Consider the following 26,151-nt stretch of genomic DNA (forward strand, 5'->3'; position numbering starts at 1 on the left):
GATGTCAGTGCTATCAATACTGCAGCATTGAACATTTTTCCCGGTAACACACATACTTATTTGGCAGCAGACAAGATGTCTGTAGATGATGAAATTGATCGTACTATAATAAATAGATATCTTAATGAATATTTAAATTCATTATATCCTCCTGGGTTGCTGGCTTTTAAGGTAGAGTTGAAAGTGGGTTGTCCTATAATGTTGTTAAGAAATATTGCACCAAAAGATGGACTGTGCAATGGCACAAGATTGATGGTTTCTAGATGCAATACTCGCATAATTAAAGCTCAAATTTTAACTGGAGAAAAATGTGGCAATTTGGTATTCATACCAAGGATATCCTTGACACCATCTTCCTCAGAAATATCTTTCCGAATGACAAGACATCAGTTTCCAGTTCGATTGGCATATGCCTTGACCATTAATAAATCTCAAGGGTAATCTCTGAAATTTGTTGGAGTTGATTTGCGCACACCAGTGTTTAGTCATGGGCAATTGTATGTGGCCCTATCTAGATGCACATCTTTTGATCGTATAAGTGTCCTTTTTCCCAATGATGAGCCAGATTCTACTACAAACATTGTTTATCCTGAAATTTTGTTATAGTGTTACTTATGGATCAAACCACTTTTGTCAAAAGGTACAATTTATTTATTGATAAATATGTTTTTATTGATTACAAATTGTTATTTTTAAAATATTTTACTATATGTGTCGACTTTTGTAGGATTGGGTTAAAAAATATATGGAGCTCAAAAATATAAATACAACTAGATTGTTTCGATGGGGATGTAACAAGGTAATTTCAATTTGAAAGTGTTTTGATATATATATATAAATTTTCTTTTGCTAATATACTAACTTTTTTTATTTTTATAAATTAGTAGATTGTCGTGCATGTTCCTCACTGGGGATACATACAAGTTGATACGAGGACTTTTTGGAAAGTCCTAGGATTTCTAAGAAAGAACAAGTTTGAATCTCATATTTATTTTTGTGAAAAGCGTACATATGCTAGTTACGATCCATATTTTGTAAAGTTTCCGATCGATGTGAAATTTATTACTTACAATAGTTTTGTAAAACCTTTTATCTATGTGAAATTTATAACTAAGTTTAGATGTATGTTAGATAATATTCATTTGAATTATTGATTTATGCTATGAGTTTGTTTTTGTAAATGTAACACACTAGGTGATATATATTTTTTTGTTTTTTCTTCCTAATATGATCTTGAATTAGGTTAAACAAAACTAATCATGTTTTTATTTGGTTATCTTTTTATCAGGAAGAGTGTTGCATTTTCTTTGTATTACAGAACATTGGTTGGTGTGCTTAATTTGTTATTTGACATTTTTTTTTTTTGTATTGCAGAGCACTGGCTGGTGTGCTTAATTTGTTATTTGACATTTTTTTTTTGTATTGCAGAGCATTGGCTTGTGTGCTTAATTTGTTGTTTATTTTTTTCTATTACATAGCATTAGCTGGCGTATTTCGTCTGATTTTTATATAGATGTTTCTGTGTTGTGGGACTTACATTTTATTGTTTGTTTAAAATCTTATACTTTTGTTGTGCTTGAATTTTACATAGCATTTATGTGTTTACTTTTCACTATTTCGTTTACCTATAAATTTGGAAAATTTATGTTCAAATTGATTTATTCACCAAGTAGCATACAATTTATTTATTTTTCATTTATTTAATTTTCTGCACAATAAACTGACCACCAAACCATAAAAATTGGTAGATTTTAACCATTACATTAAAATTGATGCAAAACTATAGCTTTGAGATCTCTCTTCTTTACTTCAATCAAAACTCACTATCTTAAAAAATGTGGATATAGAAATTTATTTGAGTACTGTTATTGGCTAGGATAATAAAATGCTTATTTTTTATTACAAATTGCAAGGGGGTTACATAAACAAAAATACTACAATAGTCAATATTTGTTGATATGATCTTTGTTTGCATTTGTGTCATCATACTACAATACTCCAAACTCTTTTAAAAAATCTAATTATAAAATTCATTTGAAAATTCAAAACCATACAGATCATTTATTTATATTTTCACCTCAATTTTTTTTTCCCAACAAATTAAATAAATTACATTTTAACCTAATAATTCTATATTCAATTACATTTTCATATATTAATAGTCACCGTGCCTTCAAGCACAGGCATACCTAGTAATAAATATTGGAAGGGGGTTGTTATTGTGCTCTTAGTGCGCAACAATCACTGTTGTGCCTCTATTTGAGGCTTATTATAAACTTATTTTTATGATCTGAACCGTTCATTTTGTAGAGTTTGTTGAGTACTTCATATATCAAAAATTATATTGATCGGATATCGGTAGCTACATGATCAGATTGTATATTTTTTATACTATTGTAAAAGAAAAATAGATTGTTTATTTTTTATGAAAAATGTAATCCAATCACATAATCACCGATATCCGATTAATATGATTTTTTACATGCTTGAAGTACTCGACGAGTTTTATAAATGAACAGTTTGGATTATAAAATAAATCTCAAATTGAGGTGCAACAGTTACTGTTGTGCCCTTAGCACAACAACAACCCCTCTTCCATGATTATCCCGTCTTAAAAAAATAAATAAATATGTTTTAAGTATAAAATATATGACAATACTATTTTTCCATATAATTATTGACAAAAATATGAGTAAGGGGTTGTTTGGGTTATCCTAAATAAGTGCATTTTTTGACTTTCTTGACTAAAAAGTTGAGGAAAAAAATATGGTTATTTAGGTTAACTTTTTGACTTTTTATGAAAAAATATGTATTAAAAAATTGTATAAATTAGTGTGTAGGAGAAGATTAGGAGTGTGAGTTGTACGGTTGTCCTATCTGCGCAGGTTGAATGCTAAGAAGTAATTGTCTACTTTTTGGGCATTGCACTGGACGGTGTTGTTCGGCTCGTAGGGGCCATCATGGGTCCCGTTTTGATAATCTAAACCGTTCAATGTGCAGAACTCGTCGAGTACTATATACCTGTAAAAAATTACGTTGATCGGATATCGATAGTTATCTGATCAGATTTGTTTTTTTTCAACCATTAATTATAACACCATCCATTTTTTTTATACAAAATTGATTTGATCATGTAGTTATCGATATCTGATTAATGTGATTTTTTACAGACATATAGTACTCGACGAGTTCTACACATTAACGGTTTAGATTATCAAAACGGGACCTGTAATGGGCCCCTACAGGCTGAACAACAGTGTGTTAAAATTACACCCCAACTGTGCAATTTTTTTTTAAAAACGCAGCACAGATCTAAACAGGTCAAATTGATGAGTTGTAATTTTGTGTGTAAGATTAATTTTTTTTTGTAAATAGTGATAACTTTTTAATTTTTTGAGTAACTTTTTGATTTTTTATCTTTTTTTAGACATGCCAAACTTGGCCTAAATGTTGTACGACTTAAATCCCAAGTGAACCTAGTATAATTATACTAAAATTATGTGACTTGTTATATTCTTTAAAAATGTCAGGTAGATTAGTGTAACTTACCTTTAAATTAATGGTTAATTGGTCTAAGGTTTTGTTTGGAGAGAAACTATTTTAGTCAAAAAATTAAAAAGTCACTCTAAGTTATCATATCATTTTACTTTTCTACATATCTTTTCATAAAAAATCAAAAAATTACTAAAATAACATGTTCTAAACGAAGTCTAAGAGTAATTTTAATAGCAAAGACTAAAATGACAATGTGAATTTTTTTTGAGCTTGTTACCAAGTAAAAAATTTATTTTTTAGTCACACAATTCACATATTACTTTGATATAAATAACTTATTAATTTTTTGCCATTGAATGTTTTTGCCATAAAGTAACCTGTGATGTGATCATGATTTAATTTTTTTTTTTTTTTTTTTGAACACCATCATGATTTAATTTGTTAGCATGATAAAAATGATGTCAAATGTAGCTCAAGTTTCAACTTTGTTATTTTTACAAGACATTTAATTCATATGTGAGAAGAAAGAAATATTAGAGTTGCTTTAATGCAATCATAATTTTATTTTTACTATCTCTGTCTTACCAAACACCCCCCCCCCCGGCCCCCGGCGGACATTTAATTCATATGTGAGAAGAAAGAAATATTAGAGTTGCTTTAATGCAATCATAATTTTATTTTTTCTATCTCTGTCTTACCAACCTCAAAAAAAAAAAAAAATTATATTGAAAATATATATTTCTAGTGAGACTTATCATATTAATATCGCATTGATAAATAATATAAAATAGGGTAAATTACATTTACCTCCCCTGAGGTTTCTGACAAATACAGGGACCTCCCTTGTGGTTTGAATAATTACAATAACACCCCCTACTTTACCTGACAATCTCAAAATTCCCCCATTTCGTCTATTTTGCCCAAGCGACGTTAGTATCCAATAGAAAATGACCATGTGACCCTTGCTTTTTCTTGCAAAAAGACCAAAAAGCCCTTTGTTCACAAAATCCCTAATCAATACATTCACAATACAAATCGAATTGTTCAGAGAAAGAAAAGAGAAAGGGAGGCGATCGTCGTGAACCGATCGTCGATTGTGAAGAAGACGAAAAAGCTTGAGGTTTTGAACCGATCGTCGTTGCCAGTACACAATGTAAAAGAGTTTCATCGGTGAGAAGTTGCTGTTACGACTTCCAGGTAAGATTTCGAACTCTGTAAGCTTCGAATAGTGTTTTAAAATGTGTGTTGATGATTTTCGAATATTTTTTTCCATCTTTTTTCTTACAAATTTGTTTGTATTCTGTGTTTGATTTGATGAAATGTATGTGAAAATGGTTTTCTTCGAAAACAGATATTTAGAGTTTATATTTTATTTGCAAAATTTCTGACTGGAAAAAAGGAATTTGTTGAATATTACTATAATAATAGTGTAATGTAGGGATTTAATATAAATTTCTGATTTTTTTTATTTTATTTATGAGATGTATGTTTAGGGCTTTTATTTGATTTGCAATGTTCAGGGCTTTTATTTGATTTGCAAAATTTCTGATTCGAAAAGAAGAATAGTGTAATGTAGGGATTTAATATAAATTTCTGATTTATTTTATTTTATTTATGAGATGTATGTTTAGGGCTTTTATTTGATTTGCAATGTTCAGGGCTTTTATTTGATTTGCAAAATTTCTGATTCGAAAAGAAGGAATTTGTTGAAAATTTATGAATTTATGATTTTCTGGGTGTTATTCAGGAGATGTATGTTTAGAATGAATTTCTGATTTGTTGGGTTTTACTTATGATTGTTTAATATTAGTTAATTGTTGAGTACTGAGTTAATTGATTTGCATATTTTCTTCAGTTAATTGTTGAGTACTGAGTTAATTGATTTGCATATTTTCTTCAGTTAATTGTTGAGTACTGAGTTAATTTTTACATCATTTTTCTTCTTTTTCTTGTCAATTTGTCATTGTATGGGCTTGCTTATTTTATTTTATAATTGGTACATCATTATGATTACAGTATGGCTGCATTTCCTTATTTTGATTTAATCATCAACTACAAAGGAAAAGTGGGAAGAGTGTTTGATGTGGACCCAAATATGTATTGCTACATTGATGCCTTGAAGGATGTAACTGCAACAGTCCTGTCTCACATTTCTTGTAGTGAAGCAATAGCAATCACATTGCATTGTGATATGCTTGGTACTGACAGAAGGAGATTAGTAGAAAATGATCTTGATGTGCTAGACATGTTTTATGTGCAAGGAAGGAGTAAAACAATTAACTTGTATGTAAACATAGAATATTCTATTGGAATGAGTGATGGTGGACATAAAAGTAATGTTGGAAATGAAAATCATGGAGTAGATGCTGTAGATGTAGAGCAAGACTACCATACTATAGATGTAGATGAAGAGTACCATCAGGACAATGTTTATGGGTTTAGTGATGAGGATAGGGATTGGAATGCAACTGCTGAGGATGAAAACCAATCAGATGCCAATGAGATTTTGAGTGATGATGATGATAATGAGTGCTCAAGTGATGATGCTGAACTTAGTGATTACCAATCTGGTGATGATGAAGTGCCATATTCTACTACTGATGATGATTATGATGATGAAGCAGACTGTCTAGATGATGAAGAGATGAGGTTCCCAGGCATGAAGTATGATGGTACCTACAATGGGAAAGAGCCATATATGAATCAAGATGGAGAAGTTGTGTTGGAAGAAGGGATGATTTTTCCAGAAGTGAATACTTTTAGGGCTACATTAAGGGACTATACAGTGCAAACTGGTTTCAAGATAGTAAGAGACAAAAATGAGAAGTCTAGAGTAACAGCCCATTGTGCTGCTGAGGGCTGCCCTTGGAGAATTCATGCATCTCCACTTCCAGATGGGATCACCTACAAGATTAAAACCTTAGTACCTACTCACACATGTAGCAGGATGAACACAAACACTGAAGCTACATCAGCTTGGATTGCTAAAAAAATAGTTGAAAGTTTTAAGGACAATCCACACATGGGCTTAGATACCATGCAAATGAAACTGAATAAAATGTTTGGGATTGAGGCTTCAAGAATGCAACTGTATAGAGCCAAAAGAAGGTGCAAGGAGGAGCTGGAGGGTGATCATGGGAGCCAATATGTGTTGTTGCCAACATATGCTAGTCAAATCAACAAAACAAACCCTAGCAGCTTGGTTATCATAAATTATGGCATACCCTCTACCCCAGTCTCAGAAGATGGAGAACAACCAGACCCTACCATTCCTCAATATCCATTGTTCCAAAGAATTTTCATATCATTTGATGCAATGAAAGTAGGGTTCATTAATGGATGTAGGCCATTCATAGGGGTAGATGGTTGTCACTTGAAGGGTCCCTATGGTGGTGTTTTAATTTCAGCAGTTGCCTTGGATGGAAATAATGGCTTGTTTCCATTGGCATTGGCAATAGTAGAGGGTGAATGTAAGGACAGTTGGTCTTTTTTCTTGCACAACTTGAGAACAATCATAGAAGATGCACTACCTTCTAGACCATGGACCATCATGTCTGATCAACAAAAGGTACTTTACTGACATATTCAACAACTACTTTACTTACATAATTACAAATGATTCTCTAATTTTAAACTTGTAATGCTTAGTAATGTTTCATTGTTTTTATATGCAGGGCCTTGATAAGATTGTGAGTGACATTATATCGGAGGCAACTCATAGAAGATGTTGCATGCACCTATATAACAATTTCAGAGCCAAATTTTCGGGTTTAATTTTGAGGAAGCAATTTTGGAGAGCAGCAAGGGCTTACAATCAGATGGAGTATGATAAGGCTATGCAAGCCATTAAGGACCTGAACAATGATGCTTGCATTTGGTTGCAGAAGGTTCTAGTTGAAGGAAGGTCTAGGCATGCATTTGATGGTAGGATTAGAAGTGATCACATCACAAATAACATGACAGAGTCCTTCAACAATTGGTTAGGAAATTTGAGAAGTCAGCCAATTTTAACTATGTTAGAGGGCATAAGGTGCAAGTTGATGGGTAAGTTTCAGATGAGGTACCAAAAGGCAATGCAATGGAAATCTAATGTCATATTGAATGTAAAGAAACAGCTTGAGGTCACACTGAAATGGTCAAGGACTTGCACAGTGGAGTATGCAGGAGGCAATGAGTATGAGGTGAAGGATAATGAGGGGGTTAATCACATTGTCCATATTGGGGCAATGACTTGTGTATGTAGACAGTGGGAAATATCTGGTCTTCCATGCAAGCATGCTATGGCTGCAATTTCTCACAGTAGGTTAAACATAGAAGATTTTGTCCACCCCTACTATTCTAAGGCAACTTACTTGAGAGCCAATGGTGGAATGATACATCCCATCTTACACCATAGCATGTGGACACTTATACCTGGGGACCCTTTACAACCCCCACCACTAAAAAGATTGCCAGGAAGGCCAAGGACTTCAAGAAAAAGGGCTGCTCATGAGCCACCAGCTGGAACAAGTCAGACCAAAAGGTCTAGTACCTTGAGATGCAAATGGTGCATGCAATTTGGACACAACAAGAGAACTTGCCAAAGAGGTCCAGTCAGGGGTGAAGCATCTGCTGCTGGTAAGGGCAGTGGCACATCCAGTGGTAGAGGCAGTGGCAAAACTGATGGCACATCCAGTGGTAGAGGCAGTGCCAAAACTGCTGGTAGGGGCAGTGGCAGATCTGTGAGTAGGGGCAGAGGTAGAGACAATTCAAGTGAGAGAGGTAGTTCAGCTAAGAGGGGCAATGCAAGTGGTAGAGGCAACTCAAGTGGGAGGGACAGTTCAGCTGGAAGGGGAAATACAACTACAAGAGGAAGTTCAGCTGGGAAGGGAAGTTCAAGTGGGAGAGGCAAGGGCAAGGCCAACCATGCATAAGTGAGAGGCAATGGCAAGGCCAACCATGCACAAGTAAGTTTTTTGTATTTGTTTTGCCTTTTCATTTGTGATTTTTATTTGTTTTCTATCAATTTATGATATTGATATGCATATTTATTACCTTACTTTGGTTTTCAATTTAGGATATTCCAAGAGGGACCCCCCCAATGCCTGCTGAATGTGTGACACAGGTCACACAACATCATGTTAGTTATGAATTTACTTATGAAGTTACAATGAAATTAGCTAAGTTGTTGATATTTGTTTGTTTGTGACATAGGTCAGACAACATCAATTTATTTGTTTGTTTGTTTGTTTGACTTTTTTTGCAGATGACTTAGCTAAGTTGTTGATATTTTGGGTACAAGGATTAACATAGGTTGAAGGTATAAAATATATGTTGCTTGACTGTATAGTTAGTGAGGATCATGTTCCACTTTTTTGTATTTTTGTAGTGGACATGCAATGCTAAGAATAGCAATATGATGATGTGGCCATTTTTGTTTTTTTGTAGTGGCCATGAAGTATTTTATAACTGATGATGTAACTGAACATATCTGATAGGAATGATGTAAGTAAACTACTTGAACATATTTTACAACAATCATGATGTAATTAAACAGGTGTATATTTATGGAATGGTTTTACTTGCTGTTTAGATTATGTTTACAGGTCATTATGTTATTCAAATGAGATGTGCATATTTACATAATGCTGAAATAACTTCATCATATTTATATATGGTCCATTACAAAACATATTGCATTACAAACATAAGGTCTATTACCAAATATTACAAAACCTTACATAAGGGCCATTACAAAAGGGCCATTACAGGGCCATTACAAAACATTAGGTGAATCATTACCATTACATTTTTAGAGCAACCATTAGGGAAATCAAACACATCACAAAATTCATGATCATTATCATCTTTATAAACCCCATGTTTGCTTCAAGTACTTGCATCCTTGTTTGCATAGCCCCCATTTGGTTCATTAAATTCGTTGCAGGACTTTCTTCTTCATAGGATAAAGTGTGTCTGTTAACAGTTGTTTGAGTGTCTTCCATCATCATTTCTCCTCCAACAGATGAGTTTACTGGTTTGCACCACTCCCAGAATCCGCATTTCCCATTTGGGCATAAATAATACAATTTGCCTATGTTTTTTTCAGATTCAGTGACTTTAATTGTTGCTTTGCTCCCACAGTAACAGATCTTGCTTCTATATTTCATCACCCCTCCTCCATTACTTGATGATGATATATCCATCCAGTGAACCTACATTCATGAAATGTGAGAGTTATAATGCATTTTCAGGACATATATTGATGGGACATACCTGTTTTTGTGTTTCATTTCTCAATAATGGATCATAGTTATAATGCATTTTCAGGACATATATTCATGGGACATACTTGTGTTTGTGCTTCATTTCTCAATAATGGATCATAGTTATAATGCATTTTTAGATGCAATTCTTTTTTTTTTTTAAATAGTTAATGTGACTGGGAACATATGTGTTGTGCTTGTGCTTCATTTCTCAATAATGGATCATAGTTATAATGCATTTTCAGATGCAATTTTTTTTTTTTTTAAATAGTTAATGTGACTGGGAACATGTGTTGTGCTTGTGCTTCATTTCTCAATAATGGGCATAGTTATAATGCATTTTCATATGCAATTTTTTTTTTTTTAAATAGTTAATGTGACTGGGAACATACCTGTGTTGTGCTTGGCCCTTTCTTCTTTTTGTTGTTCTTTAGTTTTGGTTGCCTCTCTAAATTTTTCTCTTCCACTTGGATTTACTGAAGTGAAGCTGGAGACTCTAGCATTTGCTATACATAGATGGGTTGAGGGTATTATGGGCATTTTATTGTTTACATTTGATGACATAGGCAGGGTCTGTTAGGGGTTTAAACGGCTGTCAACTTTTGGGGGAATTTTGAGATTGTCAGGTAAAGTAGGGGGTGTTACTGTAATTATTCAAACCACAGGGGAGGTCCCTGTATTTGTCAGAAATCTCAGGGAAGGTAAATGTAATTTACCCTATAAAATATAATATCATAAAACTGTAGTAAGTATAATATTATTATTGATCTAAATTATAAAAATATTTTTTATTGAATTTTTAAAAATAATATAAAATGTCAATTAGTAAATAAATGAAAAAAAATATTGACCCAAGTCTCGCATTTTGGAAAGGCAAAAAAAAAAAAAAAATCAATTTATTCACTTATTTAGATCATATCACCTCTCTATTTTTTTATACATTTAAAAAAAAATCAATAAATTAAGAAAAAAAATCCACTTTCCAAAATAAGCTATATCTATATATTATATAAAGAAAGGGAGATTTTTAAAAAGAAATCTTCTTGGAGCTCCAAATCCCCATTCTAAAATTATTTAATTTTTTTAATTTTAAATAATTAAGAAAATTCTTATTGGCTAACTTTCATTTACCTTTTATTTAATAATCCCACATCGACAAAATAAAGAAAAAGTGAATTATTTCATTTACATAAAGTGAATTTTATACTCCCATTCAATATCTCATACTAATTTTTTTGATTTTCTTAATTTTAAACAATTAAGAAAATCCTTATTGGTTAGCTTCCATTTAACTTTTATTTTACAATCGCATATAGATGTTTTGATTTTAAAAATAATTTTGTATGATGTTTTGAAACTCTTATAATATCTCTCCTTAAAAGTATTCTTTTGTAACCTATATAGATATTTTTATAATTTCAACGTCACTCTTACTGCTTCTTAATACAAAAATATCATATTAATTATTGTTAAATATCACTTCATTTCACATTTAATTATAAAATTTTATATTTGTCTTAATTATAACTTTTAAATTTGTATATTTTCATAACAAGAAGAGATATGCCATAATTCATTTAATCAAGTTAAACTTTTTTTTTAATATAAATTTTCAAAATTGTACTGAATAGATTTATATATATATAGATATTTTGTAATTTTTTTAAACTAATAATTTAAAAAGTTATAAATACAAAAGTTAACTTATAAATTTCATGTATACCACAAGACAAAATATTAAATTACCTCAAGATAATTATAATGATTATTTTTTTTTTAAAATTTATAAAGCCTCGTGCATAGTACGGATTACCACTAGTATCTATACTATATATTAAGTAAAATTAGGGGTGCAACTTGGGCGGGTTCGGTCGGGTTGGGGGTCTGTCCAAGCCCGACCCGAATTGTATTTAGCAGTGCCCAAGCCCGCCCAAGCCCGACCATGAACCCGAGCATTGCTGCCCAAGCCCGGCCCGAGCTTTGTATTTTGAACTCGGGTTAGCCCGAATTGCCCGAGTCCAGAAACCTGTAGGTAGATCTAAGGGTAGACATAAAAGATGCTAATCTAATGGTAGAAGACTAACCAAAAAAAAATAAAAAATAAAAATTAAGACTAACTCTTTTACTTAATAGAAGACTAACCAAAAAAAAATAAAAAATAAAAATTAAGACTAAATCTTTTACTTAATTTATATATATTATATAATTTATTAAATTATATATATATTATATATTATAATTTATATAATATATTAAATTCAATTCGGGTTCGGGTTGCTCGGGTTGGCCATTGGTTCTGCCCAAGCCCGGCCCGAATTGCAATTCGGGCATCAAAATTTTGCCCAAGTCCGTCCAGATTACAAGATATAGTTGCCCAAACCCTAAAAAAACTCGGGCTGGGCTCGGGTTGCTCGGGTTGAGCCCGCCCGAGTTGCACCCCTAAGTAAAATGAGGTTTTTAACCCTAAGCCTTGTGGGAGCTCCAATATCCCAATCTAAATTTCTTGATTTTTCGATTTTTTTTTTTCAAAAATCTTAGTATTTATTAAATTCTCCCAACTCCCAAGTCTTACCATCATAATAACACTTTAATGCATTAAGAACAAACATAAAAAAAAATTCTTTGAAATCCAACACATATGAATTCCTTGAAAAGTCCCAACACATATGATTATTATCCCTCATAATAACACTTTAATGCATTAAGAACAAGCATAAATTTTTTTTTTTGAAAAGTCCAACACATATGATTATTATCAAAATATTAAACTTTAATATAATATAATAAAAAAATTACTTTTAATTCCTTGAAAAGTCCAACACATATGATTATTATCAAAATATTAAACTTTAATATAATATAAAAAAGGAAAAAAAGAAGACATTTAACAAAAAAAAAAAAAAACATTTAAAAATCTCAATTCACATATATAGATAATTGTAAATACAATCCGTGCGTAGCACGGGTGATATGCTAGTATTATATAAGGAAAAAGAGATTTTTAAGAAAAAATCTTCTAGGAGCTCTAAATCATCATTCAAAATTTATTGATTTTTTTTTAAATTTTAAATAATTAAGAAAATTCTCATTAGTTAACTTCCATTTACCTGTTATTTTACAATCTCACATCAAGAAAAAAAAGAAAAAGTGAATTGTTTCACTTACATAAAGTGAATCTTATATTCGCATTTATATAAGTAAAAAGAGATTTTTAGTGAGAAATCTTATGGTTAATGTCTCACACTAATTTTTTTTAATTTTCTTAATTTTAAACAATACATTTTTTACGGCATACTTTTGCATTTAATTAAGAAAATCCTAGTTTCTATTTAACTTTTATTTTACAATTCCACATAGAGGTTTTGATTTTAAAAATAATTTTGTATGTGATTTTGAAACTCTCATAATATCTCTCCTTAAAAGTATTCTTTTGTAACCTATATAGATATATTGATAATCTCAACATCACTCTTCCTGCTCCTTAATACAAAAATAATGAGATAATTATGATAATTTTAAATTTGTATTTAAAACTTATAAATCATGGGATAGATTATTATAATTTTAAATTTATATAGTGTCAATTTTAAATTTAAATTAATAAATTGTTTTCCATATTTAGTGGTAGTTTAAATTTTAGTAAAATAAAATTTAAAAATTTTAATTAATTAATTAATTTTTGTATAAGTTGGTTGGTCTTTTGACCTAACTGATTAAGCAAAATTGTTTTTTGTTTGAATGATTTGCTGGTTTAATCGTGATTTTAGCGGTTTTATCAAAATATATTAGTTACATTTGTTTGATTCGAAATAAACTAAATAATTGAGATTGTTTGATTAAAAATAAACTTCTTGCCCAAACAATTGTTAATTTTTATTTTACAATCCCACATTAGGAAAAGAAGGAAAAAATAAGTTATTTCATTTATATAAAGTGAATCTTATAAAAGGAGGGAGAAGCCTTATAGAAGTTTCAAATCCTAATTCTAAAATTTTTGAATTTTCTTAATTTTAAACAATTAAAAAAAAATTTATTGGCTAACTTCCATTTACCTTTTATTTTACAATCTTACATTGGGAAAAAAAAAAAAAATTGAATTGTTTCACTTATATAAAGTGAATTTTATGCTTCAATTTATATAAATTATTGAATTTTATTAATTTTAAACAATTAAAAAAATCTCCATTGACTAGTTTCCATTTAACTTTTATTTTACAATCTTATACCAGGAAAAAAGAAGGAAAAAGTGAATCTTATGCTTCAATTTATATAAGCAAAGTGAGATTTTTAGTGAAAAACACTATGATAAATATCTCATCCTAATTTTTTTTTTTGATTTTCTTAATTTTAAACAATTAAGAAAATCTCCATTGTTTAGTTTTCATAAAACTTTTATTTTATAATTTTACATAGAGGTTTTGATTTTAAAAATAATTTTGTATAATATTTTGAAACTGTCATAATATTTAACTTTAAAATAATCACAATCTCACATCGAAAAAAGAAAGAAAAACATGAGTTGTTTCACTTATATAAAGTAAATCTTATACTCCCATTTATATAAATTAATGAATTTTCTTAATTTTAAACAATTAAAAATTTTTTCTCATTGACTAGTTTCTATTTAATTTTTATTTTACAATCCTACATCAAGAAAAAAAGGAAAAATTGAATTGTTTCATTTATATAAAGTGAATCTTATGCTCCCAAGAAAAAGAAGATTTTTAGTGAGAAGCCTTATGATCAATATCTTATACTATTTTTTTTTTATTTTCTTAATTTAAACAATTAAGAAAATCTCGATTGGTTAGCTTTTATATAACTTTTATTTTATAATCTCAAATAGAGGTTTTGATTTTAACAATAATTTTGTATGAGATTTTGAAACTCTTATAACTAATTAATTTTTGTGTAATCTGATTGGTTTTTTGACCTAATTGATTAAACTAAAACATTTTTAGTTTGAATGATTTGCTGGTTTAATTATGATTTTAGCGATTTTATATGTTACGATGATGATTTCTTACTTATTAAGTTTTTAAAATTTCTTTAATTATTTTCCTTTCAAAAACTAATATGACAATTTTTTTAAATTCATATATTTTTATTCTAAAACAGTGAAATATTAGAATTATGTCATCTTTTTATAACAAAGCATAATTTTAATTATTAATTGTCAATATAATAATTTTAATCTATATGTAGTATATGTTATAATAAATGAATATTTGATACAAAATCTTTAAACTTATATATAAAATTTTATTTAAGAGAGATAAAATATAAAAAAATTAAATATAATTATTGTATTTTTAATAAATAATATATTATTTTATCCCATGTATAACACGGGTGATAGAATAATGCTATATATACCAATTAATATGCACACTAGTGTACTAATAGATGATATGACATCATTTGTATGATTTTGGGTATTTGTAACTGGTATAATAAATATGGTCAATAATGATATCATAACACTAGTTAGTATACTAATATGTACACTAATTATTACATGTAACACTACCGCTGAGTGATGCATTCATAGTCACATGCTCAAAGACAATTCGATCTCGCTTAGAAACTTAACAACTTGAGTTATTTTATTTTGCTATTTTATAAATTAAAATTTTTTTTATTTGAAATAATTTTTATTTTTTTAATTAAATAGATAGTTGTAAGAAAAAAATAATAATTAATATATAGAATGTAATATTTTACCTTATTAATTATTTTAATTTTTTTTTGTCTTTATTATTTATTTTAATCAAAAAAAGTTTTTCACCAATCATAAATGCATAGGCTTCTTACTATCTTCCAAACTAAAAATTATTAGTTAGTCTTAGGACATCACGTAATTATACCTTAAACCAATCACAAATTTGTCTTTTCATATTTTTCAATCACTCAATATAAAATCGTAGACTTTATCCCTTTTACTAATTACAATAAATATAGACGTTATCTCTTAACCAACCAATGACCTCTCCTCCCAAACAACCAACGTAAATGTAATAGATTATAGAATGGGTCATGATTGAGGCTCCCTCCGATCACCACCCCCCACCATCCCCACACACACACGTGGCGGGTGGTGATTGGAGGAGAAGGAAAAATCAAAAAAAGAAAAGAAAAATTGGCCGATCATATTGAGAGGGGATCAAAAGGGGTGAGGAAAAGGGAGTCTTGTACATTATTGTTATAGAATAATGCTATATGTACCAATTGATATATTAATTAATATACCAACAGCAATTTATATATTAATTGGTGCATGTAACACAATAGATTATATTATCAAATCCAATTATAATAAAAAATTAGTATCGCGTGATGACGTTGTTGGTACCCAAAAATTCCTCCCAAATCCAGGTCTCCATTTTCGAAGTGTTTTTGTTTGTTGAAGACTTTGTTGACTTAACTATCCTACCGATCATTGACACGTGTACGCAATTCCCGTCATCTTCGGTGATGGTGGCAATGCATTTTTCTCTCAACTCCGTGTTCCTACTTACCTAATTCTATTTTAAACAAATATAAAAAAAGATCGTTGTCTCCCCTCCCCACTGTGTGGACTTGACCGGCCCGGTTCAGGCTCAAGATATATCCCACTGTGCCGTTGACCCTGTTTTGGTAGTACTTATTTTTAACTTATTTTAATTTTTAATTTAATTTAAATTATTTTGATGTGTTTGATTCAGTTTAACAATACAGCTTATAACTTTTTATAAGCAAAAATTGAACTTATTCTTTGAGTGAGGGAGGAGAAGCTTAATTTATAAGTAAAAAATCAGTTTATGTTCACAGTTATAAATTGTTAAATTATAAGTTATAATCACTTTCCCACAGTTTTACCAAATGGGGCCATTGTGCTGTGTGTAAGTCTCCTTAAATTATAAGTATATTCTTGAGTTTTATTAATAAAATATAAATGTGTCTTATTAGTTTTAAAATTTATAAATATTTTATTATCAAAATTTTTTATTTAATAAAATTAATTAAAAAATAAAATTTAAAACTACTTTTATGTACAATAATAAAATTATTTGAATTATTAATTGAAATAAACTTATGATATCATTAAAATTATTAATTAATTTAATAATTTATTAATAAAAGAGATAATTTATTATGAAATTCGAAACTTCAAGAAGCAAAATATAATTATCAGAATTACATGAATAATTTGTATTTAAAAAATATCTAGGGAGATATTTATAATTTATTCAAAATTATTTATAAAAAAATTAAATTAATTCAATAATTATAATTATATAATTTCATTTCATTATCCTTGTCTTAAAAAACAAACAATTTGTGTTAAAAAAATAGATAATGTATTTTTTAAATTGAAAAATGTTATAAATTCATAATTTTAAATTCATTAATTCACTTATATTGATGTGACAACAGAGTGATGTCTTATATTATGTAACAAATTAAAAACTTATAATTGTTATATCATATCATTGTGCATCAAATTGTGAATTTTAAAAAAATAAATAAATCATATCTAATTCAAACTAAATACAAAATTATTTACATTTCATAAACAAATATGATGAAATTATATAACCACAATTATTGATTTAATTTAATTTTTTCTATAAGTGATCTATGAACATGAACATATAAATCAATAAATTCATTCATTAGAGTTAGATTCATAACGACTGTGATCTAGTTTAAAATAACAATGTTTGGTAGTTTAAATTTTTATAGTCTGAATAACTCGAATGTTTTAAAACGACGTCATTTTAAATGTAAACGACGTCATTTTGAGATGTTTAAGCCATTCAAATCACATAAATTTAAGTTACCAAATATTTTTCAATCTAAAATTGGGTTATGAGGCAAGATGGCTCTAATAAAAAAATCAGAGTCAATGATTACCGATTTGTAAAAACTAGTAATAAAATCACCACGTTGTAAATGAGATAAAAAAAAAAAAAATTCTGACAAAATATTATAATGATGTATACTAACATTTTTAAATTAAACTTCATTAGTTTATTATTAGGCTCCAGTGAGCCATTAACCTACTACAGCTAGCGTGCCATTGGACTGGGCTGAAATTTTTTGAACAATTCAGGACAGGCCCATCGTCAATTCAGACCGATAATAAGGCCCCCCCAAAAAGAAGGCAATCTGTCAAACTCCTCCTCCGCCACCGTGATAGGCGGCGCAGTTGATCCCCGCCTGAGTTCGCCACCGTGTCTCCGCCCCATCCCCTGTGACTCCTTGCTTTTTCCTTTGCGATTTTTTTATTTTTATTTTCTTTGTTTCAGCATCAAGCCAAAGCGATCAAGCTCAGGGTTTGATTGATAGGCAAATTAAGCAAAGATTTTTCTTGCTTTTTGCTGAGGGATCATTATTGTTCAGCTACAATCGGGTAACTATTGATATGTGTATCTCTTATATGATCAGATTTGGACCAAAGATTTTGTGCAACTTCATGTTCGATCAATTTCCTGGCTGAGAACACTGCTAAACTTTGATTATATTGTGTTGTTTTAAAAATACAGTTCATTACAGGTTCAATGATTTTATCGAATCATCCGCTCATGCGTTTTTTTCTTTGATAATATTGCGGTTGTTTATTAGCTCATTTTTGTCTTTGTAGAATTTTTCTTTTTTAAATTTAATTTTATTTATCATTTTTCACATGCTAATCTTGCTTAACTTTTCTTTCTCAATTATCAAGAGGTCTTTGTGTATATGACCTGTGCTTAATTAATGTGCTGATTGTAGCCCAAAAGGTGAAGGGATCATGGTGGGATTCAAAAATAGGTATATGGTCATGGAGGTTTTTCTGGATCCTAATAGAGATCTTGTGGTAGATGATCCCATTATAATCACCCAATTTAATGTGTCAAAAGCAATCAAAGATAGCCTTCTTGAAAATTTTGGGGAGTGTGGTCTAGCTTCATCACTTGGATCATTACAAGGTGAGTGCATATTGCCAGAAGTTTTATCGGTTGCATTATAAGCTTGCTTTTCAACATTTAATAATATGCCCTGATATATTTGGTGACCTTTTGTTATTTTTGAACAGTCAAGTATGTGAATCCCATTACAAAACTTAGCATCATCAGAGCCTCAAGGGAGGAGTACCAAAAAGTTTGGTCTGCGATAACCATGGTCAGGAGTATAGGAAATTGCCCAGTCCTATTCAACTTATTGGATCTTAGTGGTAAGTTAAACTGCTGTGGGATGGTAAGCTTTAGTGACTTGACGATATGTTATTAAAACTGTTAAAGATGATATTGATGCTTAATTTAAACCTTTCATATGTATTTTGTTGAAAATTGATGATTCTAGTGATTAACATGGAACACTTCCTGAGAAATCTGCAATAATGGCTTTTAATTTCTTCATGTGTAAATAATATGTGAAATAAAAATACACTCATAATATAGATTAAGGAGCTTTTACTTTGGAACCTCATCATTTTGGTCTGAAAAGGATTTTCTTCTTTCTCAATGCCTTATTTTTGTCTGTCATGATCTAAGAAAACATGGACACTTCTAAGATCTAAGAAGGTGGCATGTCATACACGACATGACACTCATGGGACACTTCTTGACCATTGTTGGACACACCTCCAAAGATGTCTGACTGTTTTTTTAAAATTTTCTAGACTCAAACATGCTTTAGACACTTGAGGAACACGTGCCTATCGCTTAGACTCACATGAAATACAATACAAGTTTAAATAAAATAACTTAAAATGCAATGATAAAAGAAAAATAATGTAAAGCTATACCTATTCTCCCTTTTTAGAGTTTAGAATCTAGTGTTATATATCATTTGTTTATTGTCTTTGAATTAAATAGCATTTACGTGATATATAATTAGCACTTGTCCTTGTGTATGACATATAACTAAATATATATAATTATATATTTTACACGTGTCCCATGTGTTGTGTCCTATTTTTTTTTTTTTTTTTTTTTTTGAAAATTTACGTGTCATTGTGTCACATGTCACCGGTCATTTGTCTGTGTCTGTGCTTCTTAAGTCACAATAAGTGTGACAATAGATCATTAAGTGCTCAATGTGCTGTCCTGTTGGCACAGCTATTAGCTTGATTCTCTTTCCATACTCAAAAACGGGAGGTGGAGGATTCAGGTTCTAGTTTGGACATGATTGTGGTTGTCTTATCAAAGAAAAAAGTGCTTGATTTGTTGTTGCTTATTCTTAGATAACTTAAAAGTTGTTAATCATCTTTATTCAGATAATTACAGTAGATTTGTTTGGTATTGTACTGTAATTGGAACTGAATCTGATTCATATGTTTCAATTCTGTGGATTCCAGGTTGGTCATTGGTTTTGACTATCTTTAATTTTACAGAAAATAAGTCTGAGAAATGCCACAATCCATTGAAGAATTATAAGAAAAATAATATATAAAAGAATTTCAATGAAGTAACCTTTGTGGGAATTTGATTACAATGGATTACTTTTAAATAGCATCTCATTAGCATCAAAATGATGGCATCTCATCCAATAATGCTTATCTGATTATGTATTCTACTGCTGAAAAAATGAGTTCTTTTTCTTAAAATTCTTTTTTGTTTGTTTGTTTGTTTGTATTTAGGAAGTATCAAGGCCTGTAAAAATGCAGCTTTGAAATGTGAGGAATTGAAATTTGAACAGTACAAGCTTGTGGCAGGAGCGAGTCTCACAGCTGAAGTAAACCAGCATATGCAGAATTGTCTTGAGAAGATTAGAACTTTGGAACACTGAACACATTCATTGGCGGTGGTGTATGTGTTCAGGTTAAGCGTGCTATCATTATTTCCCTTATATTCTGCTCACACTTCTGTACTTTGTTTCCCATTTTTTATTGCATTCAAGTGTTTTTATCTCCCTTATGTATAATCGTCTTTTTCAATCCCTGTTATGTATTATCGTCTGAGTTGAAATTGATGCTCGTTTTCACCTGACAAATTGTTGGTTATTTCCTTTGCTCGTGTAATCATTGTTGTTATTATTTTGGTGTTTAACGTTGTGACTTTCCCTGATTGTGGACCTGTTCAGATATGTGCAGGAGATTCTCTTGAACTTGTTTTCTTATCTCTTAAGATATTTCTTTGATTCTTGAACATGGCTTTGTTGTCGGCTGCACTTCCCCCTAAAAAGCATGGACATTTGTCATGACACGGACATGCTGACCTGTTAATTTTTTTTAAAATACGCATGACACATGAGGGACACAAAAATGCAACATAATACTAATTCATAAAGTTTAAAACAGGAGAGATTAATGGATATAAATCTATATTAGTTATCTTTCATCATTGTATCCTATAAGATATTTTGTTCAAATTTATAATGTGTTTCATGTATTTCTAAACGATGAACATGTGTGTCCCTCAAGAGTCTAAAGCATGTTTGGGTCTAAAAAAACTAATGTAAGACATTTGGATGTGTGCTTGACACATGCTGGGACGTGTCTGATAAGTGTGGTTGGGACATAGACACGACAAAACACGACACGGACACGCACTTAGAAGTGTATGTGTTTCTTACTTCCTCTATGTGCATGATGCAGCCAGTTCAAAACATCCTTATGTGCTCTCCTTGCGGTAGTGCTGGACTTTTCTTTTGACAATAACTCGTCTGTCTTATGCTTAGTGCTGATTCAGCCATGAACCTTTTAATGGTTGTTATTGGACAGTTCAAAAGCATTTAGGCTGTAGAGTGAGAAAAGCATGGAAATGTCATCCATATTTCTAGTCCTAGTCACCAGGGGGATAAAGTTGTTTGAGTTTGGGAATCTATGAGAGGTTATTGCATGAAGACCTGAGAAAACTAAAAATTGTTTAGGTCTTCATGAGTCCAGGCAAATTCAACAGAAAGCCATGTCTCCACTACAACTAGTTATTGGCCATGTTTGGTACAGTTTATTGAAGTTGTTTATAACTTTTTATTTTTATTTTGGGAGTCTGTATCAAAGTGTTTGATGTAGATTTTACTTATAGTTTATGAGTCACAAATAGATTAAATGAACTGAAAAAACTGATTTTTTGAAAATTGAAGAACGAATGTTTTTAACTTATAATTTTTTGTTATGAAATTTCAGTTTGCAAGAAGCTGCACCAAACAGACTCATCATATAGGTGGAATGGATGGAGTTAACTTGACCTACCGTTGTCGGTTGTGCGCGAGATAAGGTCGGCCCCCATCCATTCTATTGTGGGGTGCTTTATATTTTTATGGTATGCTCGGTTTTATTGTAAGGGGCCTTTCTCGAAAATAGATATTTATTATATTTTTCAACTAGAGTTTTAATGCATATAAGAATATTGTAGAGATTTGATTCTCCCCCTCATGATATAAGACACATTGTCTAATCAGGTATATCTTATATTTTGTGTTTGTTTACTCATTTATTTTTAACTATATTATGATTAAAATTATTCAATTTTTACATAATACATATTAATCTCATGTGTTTATGTCACGGTGGTGCTTTGCCCTGAAGAGGAAAAAGAATATTCGTGCTTGTACAAGTCATTAGAGGCATGCGTGTAGGAGTTAAATATGTATATATATATATATATTTACTGAATGGTTTACCACCAACAAATCACTCAATCCTTAGAATAAAGTCAATTTAAGCATTATGACATTTATGGCTTAACCATGTGAAATTGTGGATGCAACAAATGTGCGCTAGTGGGGTTAAAAAAAAATGCGCACTAGTGTGTTTTATGTTAAAAAAATAGGAGCCAAATTGGGTAAGAATAATGGCTTAGGTTGTATTTGGAGTATAAATTTGGATATAAATTTAAAAAAGGAAAGAAAAAATATGTATGAAATATAATTGTGTTTAATTTTTATTTCACTTATCTTTCTTTTTTTGTTTCCAAATTTTTATCCAAATGTATACTCCAAATATAACCTTAAGCTATGTTTGGTTCAAAGATTTGGTGAGGATTTTAAAAAGAGAAATTAAAAAATGTACGAAAAGTGTGTAAAATATAATTATATTTTATTCATATTTTATCTACATTTTTATTTTTTTTTGTTTTCTTTTTAAATTTCTCACCAAATCTTTAAGCCAAACCCAACATCAATGTGTTGGTCCTATTAAAATTCTCTCATCTCGTCTTAGGGATGATGGACACTTGAAATAGTTATATATGTGTCGCAAAGAGATTGATTTGGGTTTGGAGGGAACACTTCTTATTGTCTGATTTTTCAGAATCAGTAATTTTATGTTCAAATTACAAAAATAAATAAATAAATAAATAAATAAAATTTAGAGTTTTGCATGTTTTTTAATTTAAATCTCAGGGTTTCAATTTTGATAAATTAAATTCTGGAGTTTCTTCCGTGTTTCAATTTGAATCCTCCGTCCATATCCGTTTGATTGAACTAATTGAATTTGGGTAAAATTTTCAAATTCAAAAACACATGGTTGAACACTTATATCTTTCTCGTCGTAACTCCGTTTTGTCTTATTTTTGCGTCGTTGGATTAATCTCATGGCCTAGTTTTCATTCCATCCCTCATACACCTTATTCCACCTGTTTTTGCATGCCATTGAAACTCCAAAAGTTGGCCAAAAATAAGATTTTTCTCTTTTTTGACAAAATTTTCCAATTCAAACACATGTTCAAGCACTTGTACCTCCTTCGTCGAAATTCCGTTTCGTCTCATTTTTTATGTTGTTGGATTCATGTCATGGCCTAATTTTTGCTCCATCTCTCATAAATCTTGTTTCACCTCTTTTTGTATACTGTTGGAGCTCCGAAAGTTGGATAAAAATAAAATTTTCTCTCTTTAGGCAAGATTTTTGTATTTAAATCCACATGTTCAAGGACTTGTATCTCCCTCATCGTAACTCCGTTCGTGTCATTTTTGTGTTATTGGATTCATCTTATGGCCTACTTTTCATTTCACCCATCACGCGTTTTATTTCACCTCTTTTTGAATGCCGTCAAAACTCCAATAGTTGGTCAAAAATATCTTTTTTTTCTGCCTCCATCTTGTGTCTCCATGCTTCTTCCTTCCTACTTCCTTTCCGCAATTGCTCTTTTTTTTCTTTTCCTTCATGGCCTTTCCACCGAGCTTACTAAACCTTCAACGGTGGCGGGATCGTCAAGTATGATTTTTTTTTTGGTTTAACAGCCTTTGATCTTTATGTATTTTACCCTCCCTGTTTTCGTCCTTGGTTGATTGATTAATTGTTAGTTAATGTTGAACCTTCCGTCCGAAATAGCTCTGTGCTTTCTTTTTCCCTGCAGTCGCAGCAAATCTGATCTCTCAAAAGGGTCAATTTGTTGGGATCTGGGATCCCGCCCAAGACCTTATAGAAATTATTCCATGCAGAAAAACACACCCACACTCAAGGAGACACAATATTTAACGTGGTTCGGCCTCAATGCCTACGTCCACGGGAGAGTAGCCGGTTATCACTATAACAATGGAGATATTACAGAAAGATTACAATAGAGGAGGAGCTCACACTCTCCTCACTCACCCGTCTCCCTTGCTCACACCGAGGAAGACGGTCTCTCCGCCTCAGATATCTCACTCTCTGTGGCTTGCTCTGCTCTATCTCTCAAACCCTCCCCTCAGCCTCCATTTATACACTAACAGAATGGTGGATGGAGGGGCTGGCCAGCACATGGCCAGCTTGTGCCAACTCCTTCTTCACATGGCTAAAGGTTGGCTTCCTAACATGGCCAACTCATGTGTGTTGGCTTCACCCCTCACATGGGGTGATGATATCCCACAAATCACCCCTTCAGCCCATGTGAGGTGATCCACAACAAAACCTGCTGCCAAGGTATCAAGCACCCCCTGATTGGATGCCCTGTACCCTCTGCTCGGGATACCCTTGCATTACCGTGCAACTCCTTACATGATGAACACGGGAGCAACTAGAAAACTTCAGAGTTTGACACATCAACATCCTCAATTTTCCTTGCTCGGAGCTTATTTCTGAACAACCAGCCTTTGCTTTCTACACTTTAGAACAACTTCCCAGCGATCTCATACGCCCGTTGTCTGTGCTGCAATCCCTGATGTTCGGTTCTGTCTCACTTGTACGCCCGTACTGATGTTTGACAGTTAGCCCTTCTGCCAAGACAACTTCCACCGGTCTGTACAAGTTACCACTATGCAACTCCGTGCATAGTGCTTGCACCACCTTATTGGAGTGCATTGCAAAGCTCACTTTGTGACTCGAAATTGCATCCCTCCCTTCAATGCATCTTTTGAGAGGTTGCAAAATGTCTTTAACACGGGAGCAAAAGAAACTCTCTTCTTCACTGGCATAGTCTCTACAGACTTGGTTTCTTTGCTCTGAACTTTCTTCAAGATTGGCTTCACTGGCTCAGATCTGTGCACCTTTGAACTGCCTCCTTGCGTTCCCGTGCACCGTTTTCGCCATTCCTGATGAAAGCCTTGCCCAATCATACGCTTTGGTTGCGTATGTTCTCTCTTTGTACCCTTCGACTGGCATTTGACAACACTCATCTTTGTCAAAACTTCTCCTTCCAGTCTATACAGTTTGTTGCACAATTTGCCTTGCAACATTTCTCTATCACCTCTGTGTACATGAAGAACCCCGCCACTAGATGAGAAACAATTTCCTTTTAGATCTAGCATACTCAGGGAGATTAGATTCCTCCGTACTCCTGGCACATGTCGGACCTCAGATAAAATTACTTTTCTTCCAGCCTTAGTAAGGAACCGCACTGTCCCTATGCCGACAACTCTGTTCACTGTGTTGTTGGCCATCTGGATAGTGCTACCGCTGACTCTTCGATAAGTGGAGAAAAGCTTCTTATCCGCACATATGTGGAACGTACACCCTGAATCCAAAATCCAGCTGGGTGTCTCCAACTCTGACGAGATTGTAAGCATTACCTCTTCATCGTCAGAGGAATTCACTGCAACTGCTGTAGTTGAGGGACCTCCGTGTCCCTTAGCCTTCTCTTTGGCTTGTCTGTCCGCCTTTTTCTCTGGGCAATCTCTTATTACGTGATCCTCTTGATCACAGTAAAAACACCTCCTCATGTTGTCCTGTCTGGACTGTGAACGCCCTCTGCTTTTACTTCTTCCTCTACCTCTGCCCCTTTCTCTATCTCTGCCTCTACTTTCTGTGACAAAGGCATGGGACTGCTCTCCTTCCATCTCTTTCTTCCTTGCCTCCTCGTTGAATAAGGCGTCTGTGACCATCCCCATGGTCAGCTTCCCTTCGGGTGCAGAATTACTGAGAGAAACCACCAACGTCTCCCAGCTGTCTGGTAAGGAACTGAGTAATAATAATGCTTGCATCTCATCCTCCAACTCCATTTTGATTGATGCAAGCTGGTTCACAAGGCTGTGGAATTCACTGGTGTGTTCAGTAACAGACACACCATTCTTCAGCTTCAGGTTTATAAGC

The 26,151-nt window shown here is 31.8% G+C and overlaps 1 protein-coding gene and 1 long non-coding RNA gene across 3 annotated transcripts; both read left to right on the forward strand.

Annotated features, from left to right (window-relative positions):
* Positions 1 to 8,334: 8,334 nt before the first annotated feature.
* Positions 8,335 to 9,066, forward strand: LOC145814532 (uncharacterized). The gene is made up of 3 exons (XR_014357870.1): positions 8,335 to 8,408; positions 8,552 to 8,614; positions 8,741 to 9,066. It is a non-coding gene; the product is annotated as an uncharacterized LOC145814532 (long non-coding RNA).
* Positions 9,067 to 17,784: 8,718 nt separating this feature from the next.
* LOC145788563 (putative ribonuclease P/MRP protein subunit POP5) lies at positions 17,785 to 22,116 on the forward strand. Of its 2 annotated transcripts, XM_082911340.1 has the most exons (5): positions 17,785 to 18,135; positions 18,495 to 18,691; positions 18,799 to 18,936; positions 20,344 to 20,524; positions 21,832 to 22,116. In XM_082911340.1, the coding sequence occupies exons 2-4, from the start codon at positions 18,514 to 18,516 to the stop codon at positions 20,490 to 20,492; spliced, it is 465 nt and encodes a 154-aa protein (XP_082767466.1). In that variant the 5' UTR covers positions 17,785 to 18,135; positions 18,495 to 18,513; the 3' UTR covers positions 20,493 to 20,524; positions 21,832 to 22,116. The 2 variants fall into 2 exon arrangements, with proteins under 2 accessions (XP_082767466.1, XP_082767467.1); XM_082911341.1 differs by lacking the exon at positions 17,785 to 18,135 and having other exon boundaries at positions 18,369 to 18,691.
* Positions 22,117 to 26,151: the final 4,035 nt, after the last annotated feature.

This window comes from Camellia sinensis, unplaced genomic scaffold, assembly GCF_055761805.1.
Source record: "Camellia sinensis isolate YWXY unplaced genomic scaffold, ASM5576180v1 Unanchor11, whole genome shotgun sequence".
Classification (NCBI taxonomy): domain Eukaryota; kingdom Viridiplantae; phylum Streptophyta; class Magnoliopsida; order Ericales; family Theaceae; genus Camellia; species Camellia sinensis.

What these genes read in the sequence shown, in the direction of transcription:
- LOC145788563 (XM_082911340.1), top strand. Translation starts at nt 18,514, where the DNA reads ATGGTGGGATTCAAAAATAGGTATATGGTCATGGAGGTTTTTCTGGAT. An exon ending in ATCACTTGGATCATTACAAG is followed by an intron (nt 18,692 to 18,798) that starts GTGAGTGCATAT and finishes ATTTTTGAACAG; the next exon opens with TCAAGTATGTGAATCCCATT. An exon ending in CAACTTATTGGATCTTAGTG is followed by an intron (nt 18,937 to 20,343) that starts GTAAGTTAAACT and finishes GTTTGTATTTAG; the next exon opens with GAAGTATCAAGGCCTGTAAA.